This window comes from Convolutriloba macropyga, chromosome 3 (assembly GCF_964194025.1).
Source record: "Convolutriloba macropyga chromosome 3, txConMacr16.3, whole genome shotgun sequence".
In the NCBI taxonomy this organism is placed as follows: Eukaryota; Metazoa; Xenacoelomorpha; order Acoela; family Convolutidae; genus Convolutriloba; species Convolutriloba macropyga.
In genome coordinates, this window is record NC_134470.1 from 30,541,308 (window position 1) to 30,563,438 (window position 22,131).

Genomic DNA, 22,131 nt, shown 5'->3' on the forward strand with positions numbered 1-22,131 from the left:
AAAAGCAAGCAGGAAAGTATATGGAGAAAGTCCAATCAGCAAAACGAAAGTCTCTGATTGAATTCGGCACCCTAGTTTTATCATTTAAAAGTCATGCAATTGCCATGATTATTGCTGGGTTTGCACGAACCAAAAAAAATCATTGTTTGAGAAAAATATAGAGCAGATTGGAAACTCCAATAAATTAATGCTGTAGAGATTATTTCGTGGAACATTCTAGACCATTCTTTCTACAGAGATTTCAAAAGAGATTTCTACAGAGATTTCAAGCGAATCTCAAAATTCTGCCCATTACTGATAATGTAATTTTTAATAACTCATATGGCACAAAAATGACGTCTTTCCTCAAGCCATCAGACAATGAAGAGTTTAACTTGATATCAAAACATCAATTGGCTCTCCTTCGAAAGATATCATTCCCTGTAATTTCAAGTTGTCGACAAAGTATAAAATTTTTTCACAAGAATTTTGAATTTTTCTCCTCTAGCATCTGATTATTTCAGCAAAGACAAAAACAAAATCATTCTTTATCCATTGTTGACTAACTAGATTTTTTTAAGGACCCACTCAAACTATCTGCATTTAACCAATCTCCATTTTAAAAAAATTATTGAAATAGCTGTTTATGGGGAATTGGCATATTATCTCAATTGTCAATAATTTTGAAGGGTTTCTCTAAGCGTCCATAGGATATCCAATTCTACTGAAACAGCTCTATTTCCAAGTGATTTTTTCTTGTACGATAATAGGTAAGACATTTACTTTGCACTTGATCTGCTATCTGCTTTTCACCTTGATGATTGTTTGCTCTTTTTTCTTTTTACCAATTTATGAGTAAGATAAATGATTTTAGACCTCCTATTAACTTATTTGAACAACCCTTTTCTAAAAATTGGCATCAATGCAATCTTTTCTATTATTCGTATATTTGCTCCTAGGATGCAAATTTTTACAACTCGATTTGAACGATAACTTTGTGCTTGTGATACCGTTATTTATATCGTATTGATTAATTGTTTTCGCAAAAGTAAATTCAATTTCATTCTAATCGATGTAAAGGATTGTTTGCTGCAGCAAAAATGAAACGACATATAAACAGGGAGGCTCGGTAATGTGCGTTCGCACATTAACTTCCGACCCCGCTCATCTACAATTTTCACTTGGTTGTCTACCAAATGAGGAAGAGATAAAAAAAATTAACATATCAACATATCATTCAACAAACTACTAAAAGAATAAACCAATCTACTCTGGAGGTTTTATGAAACCTTTGGGTACCATAATATGACTACCAAAAAAGACGGCAATAAAAATCAAATAGTTCCAAATATTAATTGCTACCAAAAATCCTTGTCCATTTTTTGAAAACCACTAATAACCAAATCAAAATGGCATCAGATCAAATTTATACTCAAAAAATTAACCGGCACTTTTTTGGAATAAAATATTGGAATTTTCCTCAATGCGACTTGGCAACAAGTCGACAAGAAATAAGCAAAAGGGGCAAAGTTTATTAAAACATTTGCTTTTTTTTTAAAAAAAAGAATTAAATTCGAACTGATTAGAAACAATACGCATCAAACTGAAACCATTGAGAGAGTCTTTTATACCTCAGTATAGAGCGACTGAGGCCTTTCATTATCCAGGATATGTCATACGACTACAAAAAAACGACAAGTACAGGCTTAAACTAAAATTTTGCACGAAAAATTATGCACGAAAACGATGTTCCCCAAATCAATTAAATATTAAACTGATCACTAAAAACAATAAAAATCTTCGTTTTCGTTTTTTAAAAATTTTTTCAAATGACGTCCATTATTGTGATACTGTGAAAAGAGAACAAAAACCTACAAAAAAGGGGCAAAGATGCAAAAATCACGAAAAATGGTTTTATGAAAACTGGTTGTTCCAAGAACAAAAACCATTTGGAAAAAATTGGAATCGTTATGAAGAGTAAATTTTATTTCAATAGATAAATGATGTGAATGGTACATAGAGATGCTTAGCTTCAATTTAACAGAAATAAAATTGACAGATCTCAAAAATATATCTCTTTTTTTTGAAACACAATATTTTCAAAATTCATAGTCAACAAAAGCTTTCGACTTAAACAGTAGACAGTTTGTCTTGCAATTACCCGGAAAATTAATTGCGACTGTTATTAATGACTAAATCATGAGACTACAAAATAACATTAAATACAAGCTGAACTAATAACTTTCACAAACAACTTTACGATACCACAGTTTTGAAGCCATTAAATTATAAGATATTAACCGCGAGAATACAACATCTTCATATGCGTCTTCTTTGATCACCATAACGTCTTTTTGTAAAACAACTATCAGAAAATGTCAACAAAAAGAACCACAAAAAATGAAAAGTATCCAAACTTCACAAAATTCTTCTAAAACAAATTGTCTAAGCCCTGAAGACATTATTTAAAACGTTTAAACAACATAAAAATAATTTTTTGATAGAAAACTAAAAAAGAACTCTAAAAAAGAAAACTAAAAAAGAAAATTAAAAAAAACTAAAAAAAACGAAAATGATACAACATTGTAAAATACAAAAAAACGCAAACCAAAACCCAAAACAAAAAGGGATAAGTTGAAGAATACTATTACTCTTTTTTTTAAAATTCATTCGAAATTCAAAACAACCATTAGCTATTTCCCGATATCAGTTATTAGATTCAGTTGTTTGTCTATAGTTGGCCACTGAGACGTTTAATTACACAATATTTGGCATATGACAACAAAAATTAACAATAAATAACGGGCAAAAATAAATAAAACTCTACCAATTTCTGCAAGAGAACTGTGTCGCAGCCCCTCAAGCCATATGTTATGAAAACAAAAATTATGTTCAGTTTCATATGGTCTAAAGTTTTTTTTCAGTTAGAATGTTAAATAATGTTACAATGTACAAAAGAAACATAAACAACATATAAAAAAGGGAAAATCAGAAACTTTCTATGAAAACTCGTACTACCAAAAGCAAGAAAACCTTCTGTTAAAATAATCAGCCATAAAAATACCTTGTATTCTATACAGAGGAAATGACATGTACTTACTGAGAATAAACAAAATGTTGACAGAAATTTCCTTAGAACAAACACATTCAATAACATAAGAGACATTAGGGAACAACCGAATGAATAGACACATTTCACTTTCACATCATGAAGAAGAAATTTAGATCTTTGAGTGGTTAAACTCAAAAATCAGACTTCCAATGAATAACAATTGAAGGCAAAAGACCAGAATTCATTTAAATTTTACTAAAGCTCTTCCTCAAAGCCATAAAAACACTTTGGTTCTCTGAAATAAACTGTATCTACATTTGGCCTCAAGTTTACATAATTTGGAGCTGTCATTAACGGAACCGTGAAAAAATGTTTTGTCAGTAATTAACATTACAAAAAGCCATTAGCTATTTACCTGTATCAGTTATTAAATTCAAGTGTTTATCTATAGCTGGCCACTGAGACCTTTAATTACACAATATTTGGCATATGACAACAAAAATTAACAACAATTAAAGGGCAAAAAAAAACTGTACCATTTCTGCAAGAGAACGGTGTTGCAGCCCTCCAAACCATATGTTCTGAAAACAAGAAGATGTTCGGTCTCAAATGTTCTAAAGTTTCTTTCAGTTAGACTGTTAAAATATGTTACAATTTACAAAAGAAACTAAAACAACAGCAAAAATGGGAAATTCAGCACAAAAATCAGAAATTTTGTAAGAAAACTCGTAATAACAAAAGCAAGAAAACCTTCAGTTAATGCAATCAGCCACAAAATTAACTTTTCTTCTATACAGAGTAGAGATTGACCTGTACTTACTGAGAATAAACAAAAAGTTGACCAAAATATTACAATAAATTGACAAGTTGAAAAAGTCACAGAAATTTCTCTAAAACAAATGCATTCAATAACATCAGAGACATTAGGTAACAACCGAATGGATAGAAAAGGTCCACCTGCAACTCATGAAGAAGAAATGTAGATCTTCGAGTGGTTAAATTTAAAATTCAGACTGCCAAAATAATAACAATTGAAGGCAAAAGACAAGAATTCAGTTAAATTTTACTAAAACTCTTTCTCAAAGCCATAAAAACCGTTTGGTTCTCTGAAAACAAACTATATCTGCATTTGGCCTTAAATTTACGTAAATTAGAGCGATCATTAACGGAGACGTGAGTAAAAACTATTGTCAGTATTTTACATTAAAAAACAGAAGCAAAAATTTTGAAAAAAGGGAGCATCAAAATAAAAATCAAAAAGTCTCTGATTCTAAGAATCCAAGATATTGTCGAACCTCTCCCTTATTTTGTCGCGTGCCGAGCAAAACGACCAAGTGTTCCAAGTGTTTGCGAAATAGACCAATTGTTGCGTGGAATTCTTCGAATATTAATAAAAAGAACGATGCATTTTGTATAATTATGGAGACAATTCTTCAAAAAACGGCGAATTTTTATTTCCAGAAGAGTTTCATACGGCGCCTAGTTGCAACTAGTGCTATTTTTTAGATTAGGGTGTCTGTCTTAATGTTTCTAGTCACTAAGTTGGGCAAACTTCACCGAAGTGGACCAAAAAACATTTTTTGTGCCATTTTTGATGAAAAAGTTTGACTTTTGAAAAATTTATCAAAAATTTTAGCCAAAAAAAACCTTCAATCAAACAATTCAGCAACGCTCTCCTATCTCTAACGGTAACAACAACACTATGTCGTTATAAATTTTAACTTATTTTGAACTATATTAGCGAATTTGTGCCAAATTTTGTCAAAAATTTCTGAAAATGTGAACAAAAACAGTCTAATATCCACAAAACTTTAAACCTCGATAACCCCCTGTAAAAAACGAAAATAAAAAAAATCTTTTTATTTCCGTATTCTACAATGGACGGGCTTTTCAATGATAACACTCACAATTCTCTACGATGAATATATCGATCGGCCAAAATTGACTGAACAAAAAAAAACCCAGTTGAGTATATAGTTCCTCCTCCACACTAAAGTGGGGCTCGGAACAAATATAAAAAACTGAAATTATGATTATTAGTAAACATGGCAAGATTTAGTTGGTTAGCAAGTTAGAGCTTGTAGATAAAATCTGTTTTCAGTCGCACAATAATTTTAAATTTCTTTGTTTTAGTTTGACATTTGCCTTCAATTTTTTTTTCGGCTGATCTTTCCGTTCTGTTCAAATTCATATTTTTACCTGCAAGAAATTTTCTCGGCCACTAGCTTGATCACGTCATTTTAGCTAGGTTAGCTCGTTCGCTAATGTTATTGACAATTTTAAAGTAATTATCTGTGTTATGGTCTTCCAAACGGCTTGTTTGGGAAGCTACATTGGATTCTATATGTGTTCGAATTCTGTTTGTGACATATTATTTTCATATTATCTCGATTGTAAATATTTTTAAAGGATATCCGTAAGCGTCCATAGGATTTCTATTTCTACCAAAACGGCTCTATTTTCAAGTGGTCTCTCTTCTTGTTTAGACGACCATAAGTCAGTCATTTATCTTGAACTTGACTTGTCATATGCATTTCACATTATTGATTGTTTGCCCTTCTTTCCTACCCCGAATTTTTGAATAAGATAGAAGGGTTCAAATGTATTAAATGTTTTGAACAACAACTCTTAAGAAATTGCCATCAATTAAATCTTCTCTATGGAACAACTATAGACAAGAGTTCCGCAGGGATTAGTTTTGGGTCCATCGCTTTTTGGTTGTTATCTTTTGCCTTTAGAAATAAATAAATACAACTGAATTTGAACGATCAATTTTGTGCTGGTGATACTGTTTTTTGTATCGTATTTGTTTCCTTCGTTTTCGCAAAAGTAAATTCTGTTTCATTCTAAGCAGTCAAAATGAATGTTCACTTGAGCGAAAATGAAACAACATATAAAAGTCTAGTTGAGCAGTTTTCTAATAATTGTAATTTTTTAGGGTTTTTTGACATTTACCTTAAAATTGTTTTGGTTTCAATTTCTATTGTCATTAGTTTTTCAACCCACCGACATGCTTCGAGAATGTTCCATTAAAAATTATGCGCTCTACCACAACATTCAACGAGGTATCGTCACAAAGGGGAATCTTTTTTTGATATTCCGACATTCTACTGGTAACATGTCGGCTGCTTTGGTCAATATAGAAGGAATTGTACCCATTGCATGTAACTTTATATAACACATACGATTTCGGATTTTTATCAAGATGATTTCAGGGAGGGCATACAATTTTCTCGTTGTGAAAAAAATTGAATTTTGCAAAAAGTTTTTAGTCAACATGCAAAAATTTTTGTGACGTTTTCTCTGTGTTGAATAAAAAACATGGGTTCAAGCTCAATTTTGTTGAGGCTTCGGTTTTTATTTTTTTTGAGATGGTGATCATTTTTGAGGTCTTTTACTGTAGCATATTCTTTTATGACCATTTTCTCAGACGTCCCACTTAAAATACCGAAAGAACACTCAATTGGATATTGATTTTTTGTCCAGATAACCTGAATTTTTGAAGAGCTACCTCACAGGATTGCCAATCATTAGTTGCATTGAAAATCTTAATTAAAGTCTCTTCAATCACACTTTTTAATGTTGTAACTGTGCATAGCTACGGATGTTTGAGATTATACCGCTTTCAGTAGATTTCTGGTATTAATAACGGCTAATTTTTTTTCCTTTCTCAAATTATATGTTCAGATCTAGGAACGCTAGTCTTCAATTACCGTTGGGTGTCTCTACAGTGAATTGTTATTGGTTGAGAAGAAAACTTGCAAACTCAAGGTACTCTAGAGGGTTCCCCTTAACAGTGCACACTATGTCATCCACATACCTCTTGAATAGTTTTAATTCCAACTTGTGTTCTACTGTACCATTTTCTTCACAACGGGAAAAAAGGCATAAAGTTTACTGCATTTTCTCATACTGCGTGTAATTAACAATTTGACGTTCTGCATGAAACCATTTCTTACTTGATTCGCACTCTAGCTTTTTCTCTCGGAAAGTAACGCTTCAGTTACAATGAGTATACATTCCCTTCATGACAGGAGTTTTGTTATCCATTACCTCTTTTGTTTTCTGTAAGGTTTTTTCTGAAGATAATTTGCACCAATTTGCCAAATTTAAAGACAGTGAAGCAACCATGGCTTAAACGTCCAATTGAGTGTAACACATTTTTTACAAGTAAAGTGAACATTCATTAAAGCCAGTCCCAAAAAAACGTTATAGCTGACCTTGAAATCTCAGAAACCTCATGACTGGAGTGCAGTTCTTTAATTGCATTTTTAATTGCCTCCTCAATTGGTTTCTTTGTGGTACAAGCTCTTTGCACCGAGAAATACCATTGGCTCATCTTCTCCAGTTTGGTAGCCTTTAAAAAGGTTCCGGCATTTTTCGAGTTAGTCTGAATATTTGTACTTGGTAACCTCTGGAAAAACAGCAACAGAAATTTTTTGAGGTTCTTGTAACTGCTACAGGGTATTGAAGAAAAAAACTGAAGCGCAGTACCGTTTTTATGTGCTTATCCATATCAGTAAAGCCCGCGCAGTTTCGATCCAGTTCTTGTGATATTTTTTGTTTGCCTTTCCCTGTTTCATAAGTGGATGCAAACTACTAAATATTTGATTCTCAGTTTTTATGATTAGGTCGCCACTTTCTGCATTAGGAGCCTCAATCTTCCTATTTCTAAGGATTTCATTCAATTTATCCAAGTATGTTGTCTCTTTTATCACACCAGAAGCACACGTTTTATCAAATAGTACAACTAGTAGTTTCCAACTCTTCAAAATATCAAGGAATTGTTAACTTCTCTATCATTGGTGTCTCACGGACGTTTTTGGCGTACTATTTTGCCTAAAATTCTAATTCACATAATTTTTGCTCTGGGTTTTGTTCTCCTATAAATCACCAATCAATGTGTGTACATCCACAACGAATTGCACTTCATTAAATTTGTGCTTGATTGGATATTTTGAACCTAATGATATAACATCCAGGACAAATTTCGCAGTTCAACACCGTCCAATGTAACAAAATTATTCTGAGTTCTATCCAATAGGGCCTGTCCAGCCTCGCAAACAGCTTTGCCAGCTTTTTGTTAAGTCTCTAAACAGTCAAATTGGAATGATAAATTGGAATGATATCTCATCTAATATTGTACACAATTGATGGTAAAAGTGCTTTTTTCACGTCTTTCTGAGAAAATCCTTATCATGCTCAAGTTCTTCATCAGGCAACCTAGGGCCTTGTTCCGCACGAGTTCGTCAGGAGTTCAAAATTTGTTAAGTAGGTATTTGCAGACTTGCATAAGTACAGTAGTGTCTCGATTAATTCTTTACATTTTTGAATATCTCTAAAATTTTTACAGATTTCAATCTTAAAATTTGTTAAAATGTTAAGAGAACTTTATAATTTTTAATATGAGTCTTTATCTCTATGAGTTTTGAATAGAAGACTTTTTGGTCCAAAATATAACGTTGCATGCATGGCATTTCGAAAATTTTCAGGCAAAACATGCATTCTCACCTATTATTTCAGTGTTAGTTCCCTTCTTTTGTACTCGTCCCCCTATTCAGTTTTGGCTTGCGTCCACTAATGTGTACAGCTTCTATGACCATAAATATTTGTTATCCTGGCACTGATCAATTATCTTATATTTAAAGGCCGTCAGAGCCGCCACAGCATTCCACTACATGTTGTCCGACCGGTGAATCGGATTTTTGATACTCAAAAAGAAATTCTCGAGGCCAGATGTCGACAGGTTTGTTCGACATAGTTGGAATTGCATCCACAACAACTAATTTTGTAGATCACTTGAGACTTCAGATTGCTATCAAATCTAGATTTCAGGGATGGTAGGCAATAACATACTGCAATTGTGGAAATTGTTGTCAATACGTTTTATCCAATTTTTGCTTCAATTGCAGGCTTATATTACCTAGATATTGAAGGAAAAATAATGATTTAATATTTTTCGCCGGTTTTTTTGTCTTCTTGGTCATACCTTCTTGTCGCCAGTTCTTAATTGAGGTTTTCTTATGATTTTCTGTAAAGCATCGTTGAATATCTTGAAAGTCCAACCTTCAGGGTATTGATTTTTAGCCAAACACTCTCCTTTCTCTTCAGAGCTTTGTAACAATTTTTTCATCGGCTAGTGCTTCTAAAACCTCAGTGAACAGTCCCTTCTACAATATTCGTTTTTTGTTTGATTGGTGCACAGCTACGGAAAAGCGAGACATCCCCCGTATCGTTTGGTTTCTTGTCTCAATCAAAATTAATTTGTTTACAGCTACTTATATTGATGTTAATGTCTAAAAAGTTTAAATTCCCTAAATTGTCAGGTTTTTCCATTGTGAATTCCAGATTCCTATGAGGGGTGTTTACTTTTCTGAGCAAGGTGTCCGGTTCACCATTTACTGTCAGAATTATATCGTCAATATATCTCAAGAATAATTGTCTTTCAGTTTCCGGTTCACTGTCTTATTTAATAATCTTCTGGCAATTAGAGCAGTACCAAACCATGTCCTTCGTTTTCTCGTAAAGCTGATCATCAATATTTTCTCATTTTGCATGGAACCAATTCTCAGCTTTCTCACATTCGACTCCTTTTCCTCTATAGGTGACTCTAAGGTTGCATTCAGGGCATGAATCAAGGTCAGGTTTAGGGATCTTATTGATGATCTGTTTCGTTGACTTGATCTGATGTTCAAATGAATTCATCCAAATGTTAGCCAGAGTTACTACAAGTGATGATCCCATTGCTAAGCCATCCACCTGAAAAAACCATCTGTCATTGCATTTAAAAGACATTTGTCACAGCTAGCTTCAAGAGTGCCTTCAAAGTCGATCTTGACATCTCAGGGGGTGGTAACCAGAGTACAGGCTCCTCGAGGCTATTTCAATCCTTTCATTAAGAGGGACATTGTTGTTTTTGTTAATGTTGTTGGGGATTCGCAGCGGGTTTGCTGAAGGGTTGATTTATGCCCAGTCATCAGTTGTTTAAATAGAGTCCATTTCTGCATACATGGCAGTCGCAAAAGGTTTGCCAAGTGCAGACGTTCTTATCGCAAAATCGTTTATTGACAAACTCCCACATTAGGTTTATAGGCCCTTCACATCCAAAGAAACGATGCTCTCATTACGCCCCAATATTATGGATTCTAGTGTTCTCAGTGCATCGAGCGTTGACGTCTCAGCTCTTGTGCACTACTTGGTCTGTAGTTATTCGAATTGTGGCTTGAGATGTTGTTGCTTATTAGATAATGCCATACAATTATGTCAGTCTCTAATGCTCAATCGGCCCTTGACCAGAAGGTTCTTTGCGTTTTCAGGCGATTTTTTGTATTGGGGTTAAAAGAAGGTCCATGACTTTTGTTTTTGTCAGAAGCTCCTTTTGACTATATTGAAAACTCTTACCGCGTGATATAGTGACCTAGCTGCTAAAATATGAACTATCCTGTCCGTAACATCTTAGAAAATTATTAAATACGTGTTAAAGACGGCGAAAGAAAGCAAAAATTTTTTAGGGCCCGTTAAAGACCGAATAGACAATAGTTCAAGCTGCAGAGAAGAAGGAATTGTCAATTAAAACTTAGTGGGTGCAATTTTTTTGCACCCCTAGACGAACGTGCATAATGTGCTGGGGGCACATAATGTTCGGTAGGGGCACAAATGGAAAAGATCCCTTTATTCCTTTGAATAATTATTATTCTACGCGACCGACAGCCATCTATCTGAGAACTCTTTTCTTGTTTTCCGTAGGAGAACGTCTGCTCAAAATTTTACTGATCGGTCATCGTTGCATTCATCGTCCAATTTATCTATCCGAACTGTTTCATCGCAACTAAATGGTTCCGAGAACGCAATGTTTCACAATTTTCCACTAGAAAATTCAGATATACTTATGTCAGACTAACTTATTTCTTGCTGTGCCAAATGACTCGAACATTTTGCCGTTAGAGTTAAAATCAATCACTTCACAGCTTGAGTTGAAAAGAAAACTCCAAGCATTTTTATTTTCATTCTTCGGCACTATTTAGTTTGTAAATGGTTCGTAAAAAATAATAATATCTAAGGACGAATACTCGCGGACCCATCCCAGAAGCCTACTCTACTGCTACTGCTACTCCCATACTTGACGCAAACAACGATTTGAAATAACAAAAATTGGATCTTTTCCGTTCGTGCCCCCCAGTACGTTATGCGCCCTCAAGTTACATATCGTGCCATTACATAGTAAGTGCGTCTGGGGGGGGGGCACAAACGGAAAAGATCCCAAAAATCGATTGTTTATGAGGCTTCAAATTTGCAGGGTCGAATAATCTATCACGTTGGCCTTTTTTAGTTTTCATGTCTCCGAAGTCATCTGCTTTACCGTTATGTTGTTTTGTGCCCTCTTTGTGTTTACTTGCGCTTTCATTGATGGCGAGCTGGAGGCTAAGCGATTGCCATGAGGGACCACATGAGCAGATGGACATTGAACAAATAAAGACCAAGTTTGACCAGCTGAAGCAGGGAAATCTTGACTCAGAGGAAGAGTAAGACCTATTTTGTTTTCTATTGATTGCAATCAACGACCAAGTGCCGAAAAGTAGACAACATCCAAAGACAGTTTGCTTTACTATCAATTCAATTGGAAGTTACTGAAAACAGTGAGAACTAAATTAAAATTTTTGGATCTTTTACGTTTGTGCCCCCAGTTTCATGGTGCAATTGAATGATTTGTACCTAAACAATTTCATATGATTTAATATCATAGTATTTTAATTTTCTTTAAATAGTTTATTAAAGCAATAAGAAAGAAGATTCGGACGTGCACGGCACTTACATCAGAACGAAAATAAGTTTTGCGCTTTTTCGTAGCTCCATACTGCCTCCGTGGCGCGCTCTCATTGCGTCGACACCCTGTAGAGGAAGGGCGACTGTTGTCCTAAATCTGTCTCTCAAATTCAAATATTGATTCAAAATTATATTCTACATATTGATTGCTATTTTTCATATCTGTTGTTCATTATTCTGCTGTTGTCTGTTTCCTTAACTGTTGATGCTACATTTTTGCAGCCCCCCACGTTGAAGGACAACCATTTTAGGGGAGGGGCTTTCGTTTAATGGACCTTTTTTTTAACAAAAGAAATGAAAAATGTACTCTGGTTGGTCAAAATTGTGCAATAAAAAGATTAGGTACAAACCAAAAATAGAAGGTGGATAGAAAGTTGAAGAGAAAAGTAGTTGATTAGAATTTAATTTGAAGACAATTAGAAACTAGTTTTTTATAAGGGAGAGACCACACAAGAACTAGTTGACATCCAAAGAATTGAAATTAAAGATGTTAATGTTTTGAACAAATTAAAATATGCGCATACAGTAAATAAGGCGGTGACAGATAAATGTGGTCAATGATAATTTAAAATGTGTTTCTCCTGGCAGTGGCATCGCAAAGCTTTAAATTGAATCCGCTTACAGTGGCAGCAAGAGAAAAATTTCGCAAGCAGCTCAAATTTTCTACCGCTATTCCTTAAATGGTAAATTCTCAAGTCGATTTTTGAATTTTCCTTTATGGGTTGACCAAAATGTCAGCAGAAGTAATCTGGACAACGCGTTGAATCCAGATCCAGATCCAGATAGGGCTCACGGGCAGTGCTGCCCTTATCCCGCCACATTTTGGTCCCGAATAAGACCTCTCCATTGCTTTCTGTTCTGGGCTGTTTCCTTGCACAGGTCGAACCATTCAGTCTCCCATTTCTTCGCTGACATTTTCGGTGGTTTGATATGCTTCTTTACTTCGTCACGAACGATTCTTCGCCAGGTCTTGCGTATGCCGCCTGGGGGTCTCTTCCAGTTATCGCCCTTTTCGAATTCGAGCGCTGCGTTTGGAATTTCGGACGGATTCATTCGGAGGACATGCCCTAGCCATCGCAAGCGTCTTGTTTGGATCGTCGTGGCAAGGGAATCACATTTTGCAATGGTGGTGATACTTTCAGCGGGGAGGTCCTGTCCTTTGTGGAGAATACGTCGAAGACATCGATTTTCGAAGGATTGCAAACTGTTTATATCAGAATTTTTTGCTGGCCAGCTCTCGCAACCATACAAGAGTACACTTCGTACGCATGCCTTGTAAATCTTTACTTTTACAAGCTGAGGGATGCTTCTCTGGTTCCAGATGTTCTTAAGGTTTTTGAAACTACCTGCAGCTTTGCCTATCCTGGCCTTGATTTCAGATGTTACGTTCCCGTCGAGCTGTATTTTACTTCCAAGATAGGTGAAGTCTTCAACACGTTCCAGTTCTTCGCCGTAGACGTGGAATTTCTGATTGATGTCCTGGGAGCAGAATTTGGTTTTGCCGACGTTCAGGTAGAGGCCGACTGCCGCTGCATTTCTGGCTACGTTGTCGAGTAGCCTCTGGGCGTCGTTTCCATTATCATCCATTAGACAGATGTCGTCTGCAAAATCGAGGTCGGCAATTATCGTGTCATCCAGAGACACGCCTACGTTGTCATTGCGGAGGGCTTCTTCCATTATCCAGTCGATTGCGAGGTTGAATAGGAAGGGGAATAGGAAGTGAAAAATTCGTGTACGTTAGTTTAATAATCAGCATAAGGGAACGACAGAAGATTTCCGGACGGAAGTCACCAGACCTGCTAATGTTGCAATAGCAGATTCTGGTGGAACTGACCCTCAGCAGAGAGAACAAGTTGGTTAAGAGACTCATTCCTTTCAGGAGTGCCTACTCAGTTAAGGCTAAAACTTCTTATGCAATCAGAAACATTCCGCGTAAATAGTTTATGCCCAGTATTCTCGAAGAGGCTGACACTGAAAAGCATCTTAATGGATGAAGACGAACAAGCCAACGGATTTAATCCAAATATAGACCACAGCACAAATTTCCTTGCAAGTTTTAAACATTGCCGCTGAGCATAAAAATCTAGCGTCTAGCCAAAAAGAACTCATTGGGCAGTTGAAAATGCAACTATCGGTTGATTGGTTGAATAGGACCTTTTTGAGGTAACGCAATGTTCGAGGAAGGCGACATTCAATTGAATGCACATCGGGGAAATCACAAATCTTTTAACCGTGATAATCAAAGACCACAATTTGCAGAGAGAAAATGATTTCCATACTCAACTTGGACGTGGCTACATGTTTTTTTTGCCGGAATTGTGGTCAACCAGGGTTAGTGTTCGTTCAAAACTGCACCACAAAGACGTCAAACCAAAAAACAAATCAGGTAGCAGCAGCCTTTTCCTGCGCTAGCTAACATTGGTTCTCTTTTAAACCAATAACTGGTACGGATCTTTCCTACGTATAGGTTACGCTTCTTAGCTTGAAGTCACTGAGAAATTCCGCTGTCTATCAAGTACTGCGAAACAATTTAAGATATTTAGTCAAAATTTTAATGCGACTTTTACAGCGTAGCGTAAGAACCGTAAATATTGACTCGTACAAACATGATCAAAGTGGACAGGCAACGGGGTATTTGAACCCACACGCCCTGCCCTTACAGACTCTGTAAACTAGGCAGTAGGACTATTTCAACAAAGAAGTTCCTATGATAACAAAAACATAGAAAAATGAAGAAATGGAAGAAAAAAAACTTGAAAAAACATTTTCGCTACATTCGACAAAAACTAACAGAAGCCTAATTAAAGCTCAAAACTCGTTAAACCTACTGGAGGCATAAATTAGACCTCCAAAAATTTCGGTTTAAAAATTTTTCTAAGTTTTTCAGAAGCAATTTTAGCGGGAAAAATTCAAAATTTTTTGAAAAATTGCGATAACTCGGAAACTAGAAGGAATTGAGAGCTCATATTTTGTCACAAAAATCCCATTCCCAAAGTAGATGTCTGACAGCATTTATCCAAGGCGTCGTTTTTTTAGGATTTTCTAGAAAAATAATTCAAAGATGTATTTCACTAATCGTCGTTATTAACGAAATGGACTTAAAAAAACAAAATTTTATAAAAATTTTTTGCTACAGTCGTCACAATTTAACAGCAGCCTAATTAAACCCCGGTAAACCTACTGGAAGCATAAAATAGTCCTCCAAAATTTTCCTTTTAAAAATTGTCTAAGTTTTTCAGAAGCAATTTTAGCGGGAAAAATTTAAAAATTTTGAAAAATTGCGATAACTCGGAAACTAGAAGGAATTGAGAGCTCATTTTTTTTTCACAGAAATCCCATTCCCAAAGGAGATGTCTGATAGCATTTATCCAAGGGGTCGTGTTCGTTAGATGTTCCTAGAAAAATTATTCAAAGATGTATTTCACTATATCATCATTATTAACCAAAAATGTATCCTTAAGTTTATGATAGAAATTTTTTATAACTTTTTCATTTGATCTAATAATATTGTAGGGAAGAACATCGGCTTTACTCAATGCATTAAGGAGCTTCGAAGCTCTGAATTTAACTGATCGTTTTTCAATCATTCGCTTACAAGACGGTTCCATTAGTAATGTTTTTGATGCACTTCGCGTAGGTCTCTATGGCGAAAACGAAAACAAAGAATTAAGGTAACTTTCACGATGTAATCCACTCAATGATTTCAAAACTAGCTTTTATAACTCGTATATATGAAGCTGGTAGATGTTAATTAAATTATTTTTTAACAAAGATGTCATTAGCACTGTCGGATTTTTTTCTGAAATATATGAATTTAAGTATTTTCTTTTGTAAATTGTAAATGGGCAACAGGTTGCTATAGCTGCTGCACCCATAGACTAGTATGCCATATTGGATAATAGAACTTACGTTCGTTTTATAATAATCAATAAGCTGGTTACGCGGGGCATAATGCCTAAGTTTTGAAATAATACCACATTGTTTAGAGAGTCTCGATTTCAGCACCGATAAATGAGAGACAAAGGAAAATCTGAAGTCAACTAAAATGCCGAGATATTTGCATACGGGCACAATGGAAATGTACTTGTTATCGATATCAAACCTGTTTTCGCTTGACTTCAAATTCAATTGAATGGTCTTATTAATATTCAAACAAAGTTTATTAGCATCTAGCCAGTGTTTAACACTATCAATTTCTCTTTGCACTTCCTCGCAGGACTTATTAAGAAACGTTAGATTTGTATCATCTGCAAAAAGAAGGACTTGAGCATGTTTACAATGAATTGGTAGGTCATTAATGTAGATAAGAAAAAGCAGGGGGCCTAGTATAGACCCATGTGGTACTCCATGTTGTACTTTCAACCATTGCGAGGAAATGCAATTGACTTCTACTCTTTGCATTCGGCTCCCGAGATAAGATTTCAACCAACACAAAAGATTACCTCTTATTCCGTATCTTTCTAATTTATAAAGTAAAATTGTGTGATCAAGTGTATTAAACGCTTTCCGTAGATCCAAAAAAAGCAGCTTATGTTCTTAACATTCCAGTTTTCCCTTATTTTCTCCGTTAACTCAACTAAAGCATCGATGGTACTATGCTTGTTTGGGAAGCCGAATTGACAGGGTGAGAGGAGCCCGAATCGCTCAAAAAAGTTGTATAACCTTGTATACATAGCACGTTCAAAAATTTTACTCCATACATTTAAAAGTGAAATAGGGCGGTAGTTATTTTCTAACTTACTGCCTTCGTTGTGTAGAGGAAGTATCTTTGCATTCTTGAGCGATTCGGGAAGAAACCATGAGTGAAGGAACAATTAATAATTGTCATGAAGCGAACCGTAACAGGGGCTGATAATTTAATTATTATATTACTTAAGCCATCATCTCCAGATGATGCTTTGTGAGCCAAGCTATCAATGAGCTCCTCAACTTCAAACGTTGAGACCGGGTATAAATATAAAGACTTGTCTTTGTCTGGAATGGGAATAGGAGGCACGTTATTGATGGACTGACGAATATTATTAGGTACATTGACAAAATATTGATTGAACTTTTCTGCCACGTCACCGAGAGAGGGTGACTGGTTCGCTTCATAACAAGAGGATAGAATAGGAATCTTTTTTGAGTGCGTACCTCTGCCACTGATTTCATTAAGTAAATGATAAGTTTGTCTTGAATCACCAATGCAAGACTTAAACTTATCTTTTTGTAGTATGCGTTTTCGAAATTTTTACTCTGAAATTTGAAATTCGCCAGATAATCTGGATTATTGGGGTTACTTTTCTATTTTCTATGAGCTTTGTTACGCTTGTTTTAAGATTTTTCAAGGAATTTGTCAACCATTTAGGTTTGTTACTTGATTTGATTTCCTTTTCATTTTGCATTGGTGCAAACTTATCAAAGACCTTAATAAAACTCGAGTTAAAGATTTCAAAAGCAATGCTTGGATCACGATTACTTAATATTTCAACTTCCCGGAGACTCAGGTGTTGTTCGAGTTCATGCAGGAAGAGCTGTCTCCGAGATTCGTCTTGAATAAATTTTGTATTTCTAAATTTACACTGAGCGTCAGTCTGATCGAGGTCCTTGACCAACCAACTAGCTAGAATAGGATAATGATCTGCGATGTTTTGATGAAACAGGATATTTGATTTAAATGAAGGAATATTTTGATAGATGAAATGATCTAAGCAGGTTGATGAATGATCAGTCTCTCTGGTTGGACGATCCGAACTATCGAACAGACTGAAGCCGTTTGCATTTATAATATCGACGTAGTTACTGCTAATTAAATTCTGAGATTTTGTATCGATGTTAAAATCCCCGCATATTGTAAAAGGCATTGTGGCAGAAGTTTTAACTTGCAGATATTCATCAAGTAACTCAATGAACTGGTTTTTGTTAGTTCTAGGTTTACTGTAAATCACCAAGGTTTTAAATGTGTATGATTGGCTGTTGATTTCAACACATTTTGCCTCCTCGAATGGAGTTTGCAAGGTTTTATTTATCGTCGCACTCTCATAGACTTGAATCATCACCCCTCCGCCATATTTGTTACGATTTTTCACCTCAATGTTCGAGTATCCAGGCAAACGAAAATTAGAAGTATCATCATCATCATCATCATCATCTAAGTGTGTCTCCGTAAGGCATATGGCTTTGGGAAGTGATTCAAGTCTATATATAATAGATTCCAATTCCAGCAGTTTGTTTCTGATTGAGCGGATGTTTAAATGGCAATATAGATATTATCTGGGTGGGTTTAGATGTAGAGGGTTTATCACGGGACGGTAGGGGTTTATGGAGAGGTTCAAGAAACTTGTGAGTTATTGTTTGGGGGAAAAACACCATTGAAACAGGCAAGAACGTCAGAGAGGGGGTAGTTGAGCACTGAGCCATCTTCATACAACCCGAAAATTTTATAAACTCTGGTGTCTTTGTTCCACATGTAGTGCAGTACGCCTTCACGCACCCAGGCACTTTTGATGCGGTTGTCAGTTTTTATAATATTCAAGAAGTTCAATCTGGGTCTGGTGATATCCTCGATCACACTTATATAATTCATGTCGTCCACCTCTGCTGGCTTCATTTTCTTCTTCAGAAGGTCCAGTTTTGCCACCCTTCTATTGAACTTCACAATGATCGGATTGCGTTTTCCAGGCAGGCGGTGGGCAATTGAAATGTCTGAGGCCTCAACAACTGATTCTACTCGATCAATGACTTCCAGTACTTTGTCATTAGTCTCATTGTACTCTTCGCGTGCTTTGCCCTCGTCCATCTTGAGATTGAAAATTTTTACATTATCTCGCCTGTTGTACGACTCGCGCACATCACTTTTCAAGTGTTTTCAAGTAGCACCTATTTTCGAGGTCGACCATTTCTGCTTTGATTTGTTGTTTGAAAGTCGCCAGGGAATCTTGGACAGCACGTGCGATTGAAGCTTCAAGTTGCTGTTGCTTTTGAGCCCTGATGTCGGGAATGGCATTTCTAATGGCATTTTGAATATTAGCTTCTAGGTTGGCGTCGGGGTTTTCAGTTACAGGACTCAATTCCGTACAGCATCGCTTGGGCCCTTTTGTAACCGGAGTTCTTCCCAGATAGCTCAAAGGAGGAGGGATAGTTTGATACGCTTGGCTGTGGCTGTTTTGGTGTCCATTTATCATCATTGCCAATATGGAACTATTTAATAAGTTTATTACAACAATTAGGCTAACCTTAACAAGCGTAACCTTAAAACACAAAACCTGCACGTTTCATTTGAAATGTAAGACGTCTGGCTAAGTTTTTATGAACTTCTAGCCTTTTTACTTCTGGTATTGCATACTTTTGGCATATAAAGTGAGCTTGATTGATTTAGTTAACATTACACTTCAATGGTTTTTTGCTTTCAAGTTCTATTTGACACTGGTGATTTCCCAAGAGCGCTATCAAAAACTTGACTACAGCTAGTTCGATTAAATAAAACAGCATGTGTTACTCAGTTAGCCAAAAACTTTGCTGAATTTTTTTGTGATGGCAAATTGAGTGTACAGGGAAGTACTAATTGATTTCTGTGCCGAATAAAACGCTTATAATGAAGAGATCCTCAAATGAGCACCACAATCATTGAGAATCGTTTCCCTTTCAAAAACAAAACCTTAACTGATCCATCCTGGAAAATATTATTTTTCGCAGATGTTACCTTTGTCTCATTTGAATAGGTCACGAAGGAAATGCCAAACTCAATAACTTAACTAGTAAAATAAACCTCTAAGCAATTTTCGTTTATTGTTTCTTTCAAGAATTTCAATTATTGTTTCATGTATTTAAGAAATTGTTCATTAGCCTCCAAACCAGATTTTGCGTTCAAAGATGAATTCAACTTATGAATTCAACAATGCATCGAAATAACGGCTCTTTTTGACATCAATTTTCTCCTTCTTTAAAACTTATTTGGTCTCGTTTACAGCGGTTGTTAGTCAATTTGCTGCTCTTTATTTCAAGTCTTCCTGGTCGTCCTTGATATTCAAATTGTTTGTTCACTGGTCTGCAAAAGTTTTGGTTTTGTCTAGAAGGTATTCTTTAGTTTTGATTAAGAAAACAGATTAATTGAAGTGCAATTTGTAATTGTTTTTTAATAGCCGCACAGCGATAGCTGGGGCTATTATTGGCCTTCTCTTGGTTTTTTTTACAATTCAAAGAATTTGAATTGTATTGGGGCGCTGTATTTTTTTTAAGATCTGTTCAAACATTTTCATGATTTTTGAAGTCAAATTGTAGTAGTGATTTTGGTCACGCCGAAACAGGAAGTGGAGCGAAAAAGCGAGTGGTTTTGCGGCGTGAATTTTTCGCTCTAAATTTTAAGTAGAGTGAGAAAACGGTGTTTGAACAAAAATTCGCTTTCTCGCTAGTGGTTTTTTGTTCACATGCGGCAATTTCACTTTGATTTTTACAGTTTTTTCGATTTTTTGGATCGGATTTTTTTCTAAATGGTTTTCCCAATCCATTCATATTCCCTTCTAGGTCTAGTTTTCTGTTTAGTCAATGAAAGTTCTTTGAATTGTGCGTCAGGACTTGGCCTGCTATGTTTTTTTTATTTCGTCGTCATGATTTTTGTTACGACCATATGACGTCACAGCCACTTTTTGTTCATTCGTTCATGCAATTTCAACTGAATTGCATGTGTGACGTCATTTTTCGCTCTTAGTGGAGCGAGTTCTTTGTTCATGCGCGTGATTAAATTTTGGGTCACACTTGACTTACCTCACTCTCAAAAATGACTTCCTCACTTTGAAATTGACTTTTATTTACTTTAATTCAAAGAGATTAGGTTAAATGGGTGTGTGTCACTCTAAATGAAGGTTATTAGAGAGCAGTTAACAGAGACAGCAAAAACTTATACAGATTTTTAGTCAAAATATAACAGATCAGCCTTCAATGAAAAGACGAATTTTTTCTGTTTTTTTTTAGACTGCAGATCTACGAAGCTATTGCGGCTATTTTCTGGCAATCTGCCAGCTATGTTTAATAATAGCTGCACAGCGATAGCTGGGGCTATTATTGGCCTTCTCTTGGTTTTTTTTATTTCGTCATGATTTTTGTTACGACCATATGACGTCACAGCCACTTTTTGTTCATTCGTTCATGCAATTTCAACTGAATTGCATGTGTGACGTCATTTTTCGCTCTTAGTGGAGCGAGTGTTTTTGTTCATGCGCGTGATTGAATTTTTGGTCACACTTGACTTACCTCACTCTCAAAAATAACTTCATCACTTTGGAATGGACTTTTATTCACTTTAATTCAAAGAGATAAGGTCAAATGGGTGTGTGTCACTCTAAATGAAGGTTATTTGAGATCAGCTAATAGAGGCAGCAATAACTTATACAGATTTTAAACCAAAATATAACAGATCAGCCTTCAATGAAAAGACGATTTTTTTAGTCTGTCTTTTTTACTGTTTTTTTTAGACTACTGATCTACGAATCTATTGCGGCTATTTTCTGGCAATCTGCCAGCTATGTTCTTTTCTTGAAGTTTTCTGCTAAAAATCTCTGCCTTCTCAAAGCAGTTTTTTAAAGTTTGCTCATAGGATTCTCAATGTGTCTTCAGGAGCAGTAACTTCAAGTTTTTTTTAGCCCATTAACTGGACTAAAATGGTATCACAAGGTGTGTTTTGAGAACTCTTTGGGTCACCGAAACCTAAAGACGTTTTTGGTTCAGAAAAGTGTTATCAGACTTTAGATTCAATTCTTTCGTTTATCTTTTGTTTTACTCGGCAGTTTTCGCTTTTAGTAACCTGCTTGTCATATGGCAAAATCTGAAATACCTCGACAGCAGAGTATAAAATGAGAATAATCATTTTGGAGTTGCAACCCACAAAGAATCTAATCTAAATGTAATTTTGAGCTTCATTTCTTTGATTCTTACTCTTTTATCTGGATTTAATTTGGCGAATAATTCATGGCATGGCTAAGTGAGTTGTTACTTATGTTGGGCTCAAGTTTTTGTACTTCGAATTAAATCCGGCGTGTTGTAGCTATGTGTTTTCTTTAATTGTCTGATGCATAATTTTGCTTTCTTTGCGCCGTAAACCACAGAAAAACAGTCTTCTTAGTCTTTAAACTATCGTACAGTCTTCTCGTTTTGCTGTGATGTGAGTGACACTTCTGTTTACGCCTTAAGTGGTAAGTTTTAAGCTGACTTCAGTTTTTGTATCATGAAGGACGTACCTTATCTCTAATTAACTTTAACAGTGATAGAAGATCGTCCAAATCAACGCTAATAGTTTTGGTGAT

General features: G+C 35.5%; 1 protein-coding gene across 1 annotated transcript in view; it reads left to right on the top strand.

Annotated features, from left to right (window-relative positions):
• Positions 1 to 22,131, top strand: part of LOC142336147 (multiple coagulation factor deficiency protein 2 homolog) — a 548,941-nt gene that overhangs the window by 524,167 nt on the left and 2,643 nt on the right. The window contains exon 2 of the mRNA XM_075384738.1: positions 11,358 to 11,553. Within this exon, the coding sequence (XP_075240853.1) occupies positions 11,366 to 11,553 (188 nt within the window). The 5' untranslated portion in view covers positions 11,358 to 11,365. The remainder of the gene's footprint in view (positions 1 to 11,357; positions 11,554 to 22,131) is intronic.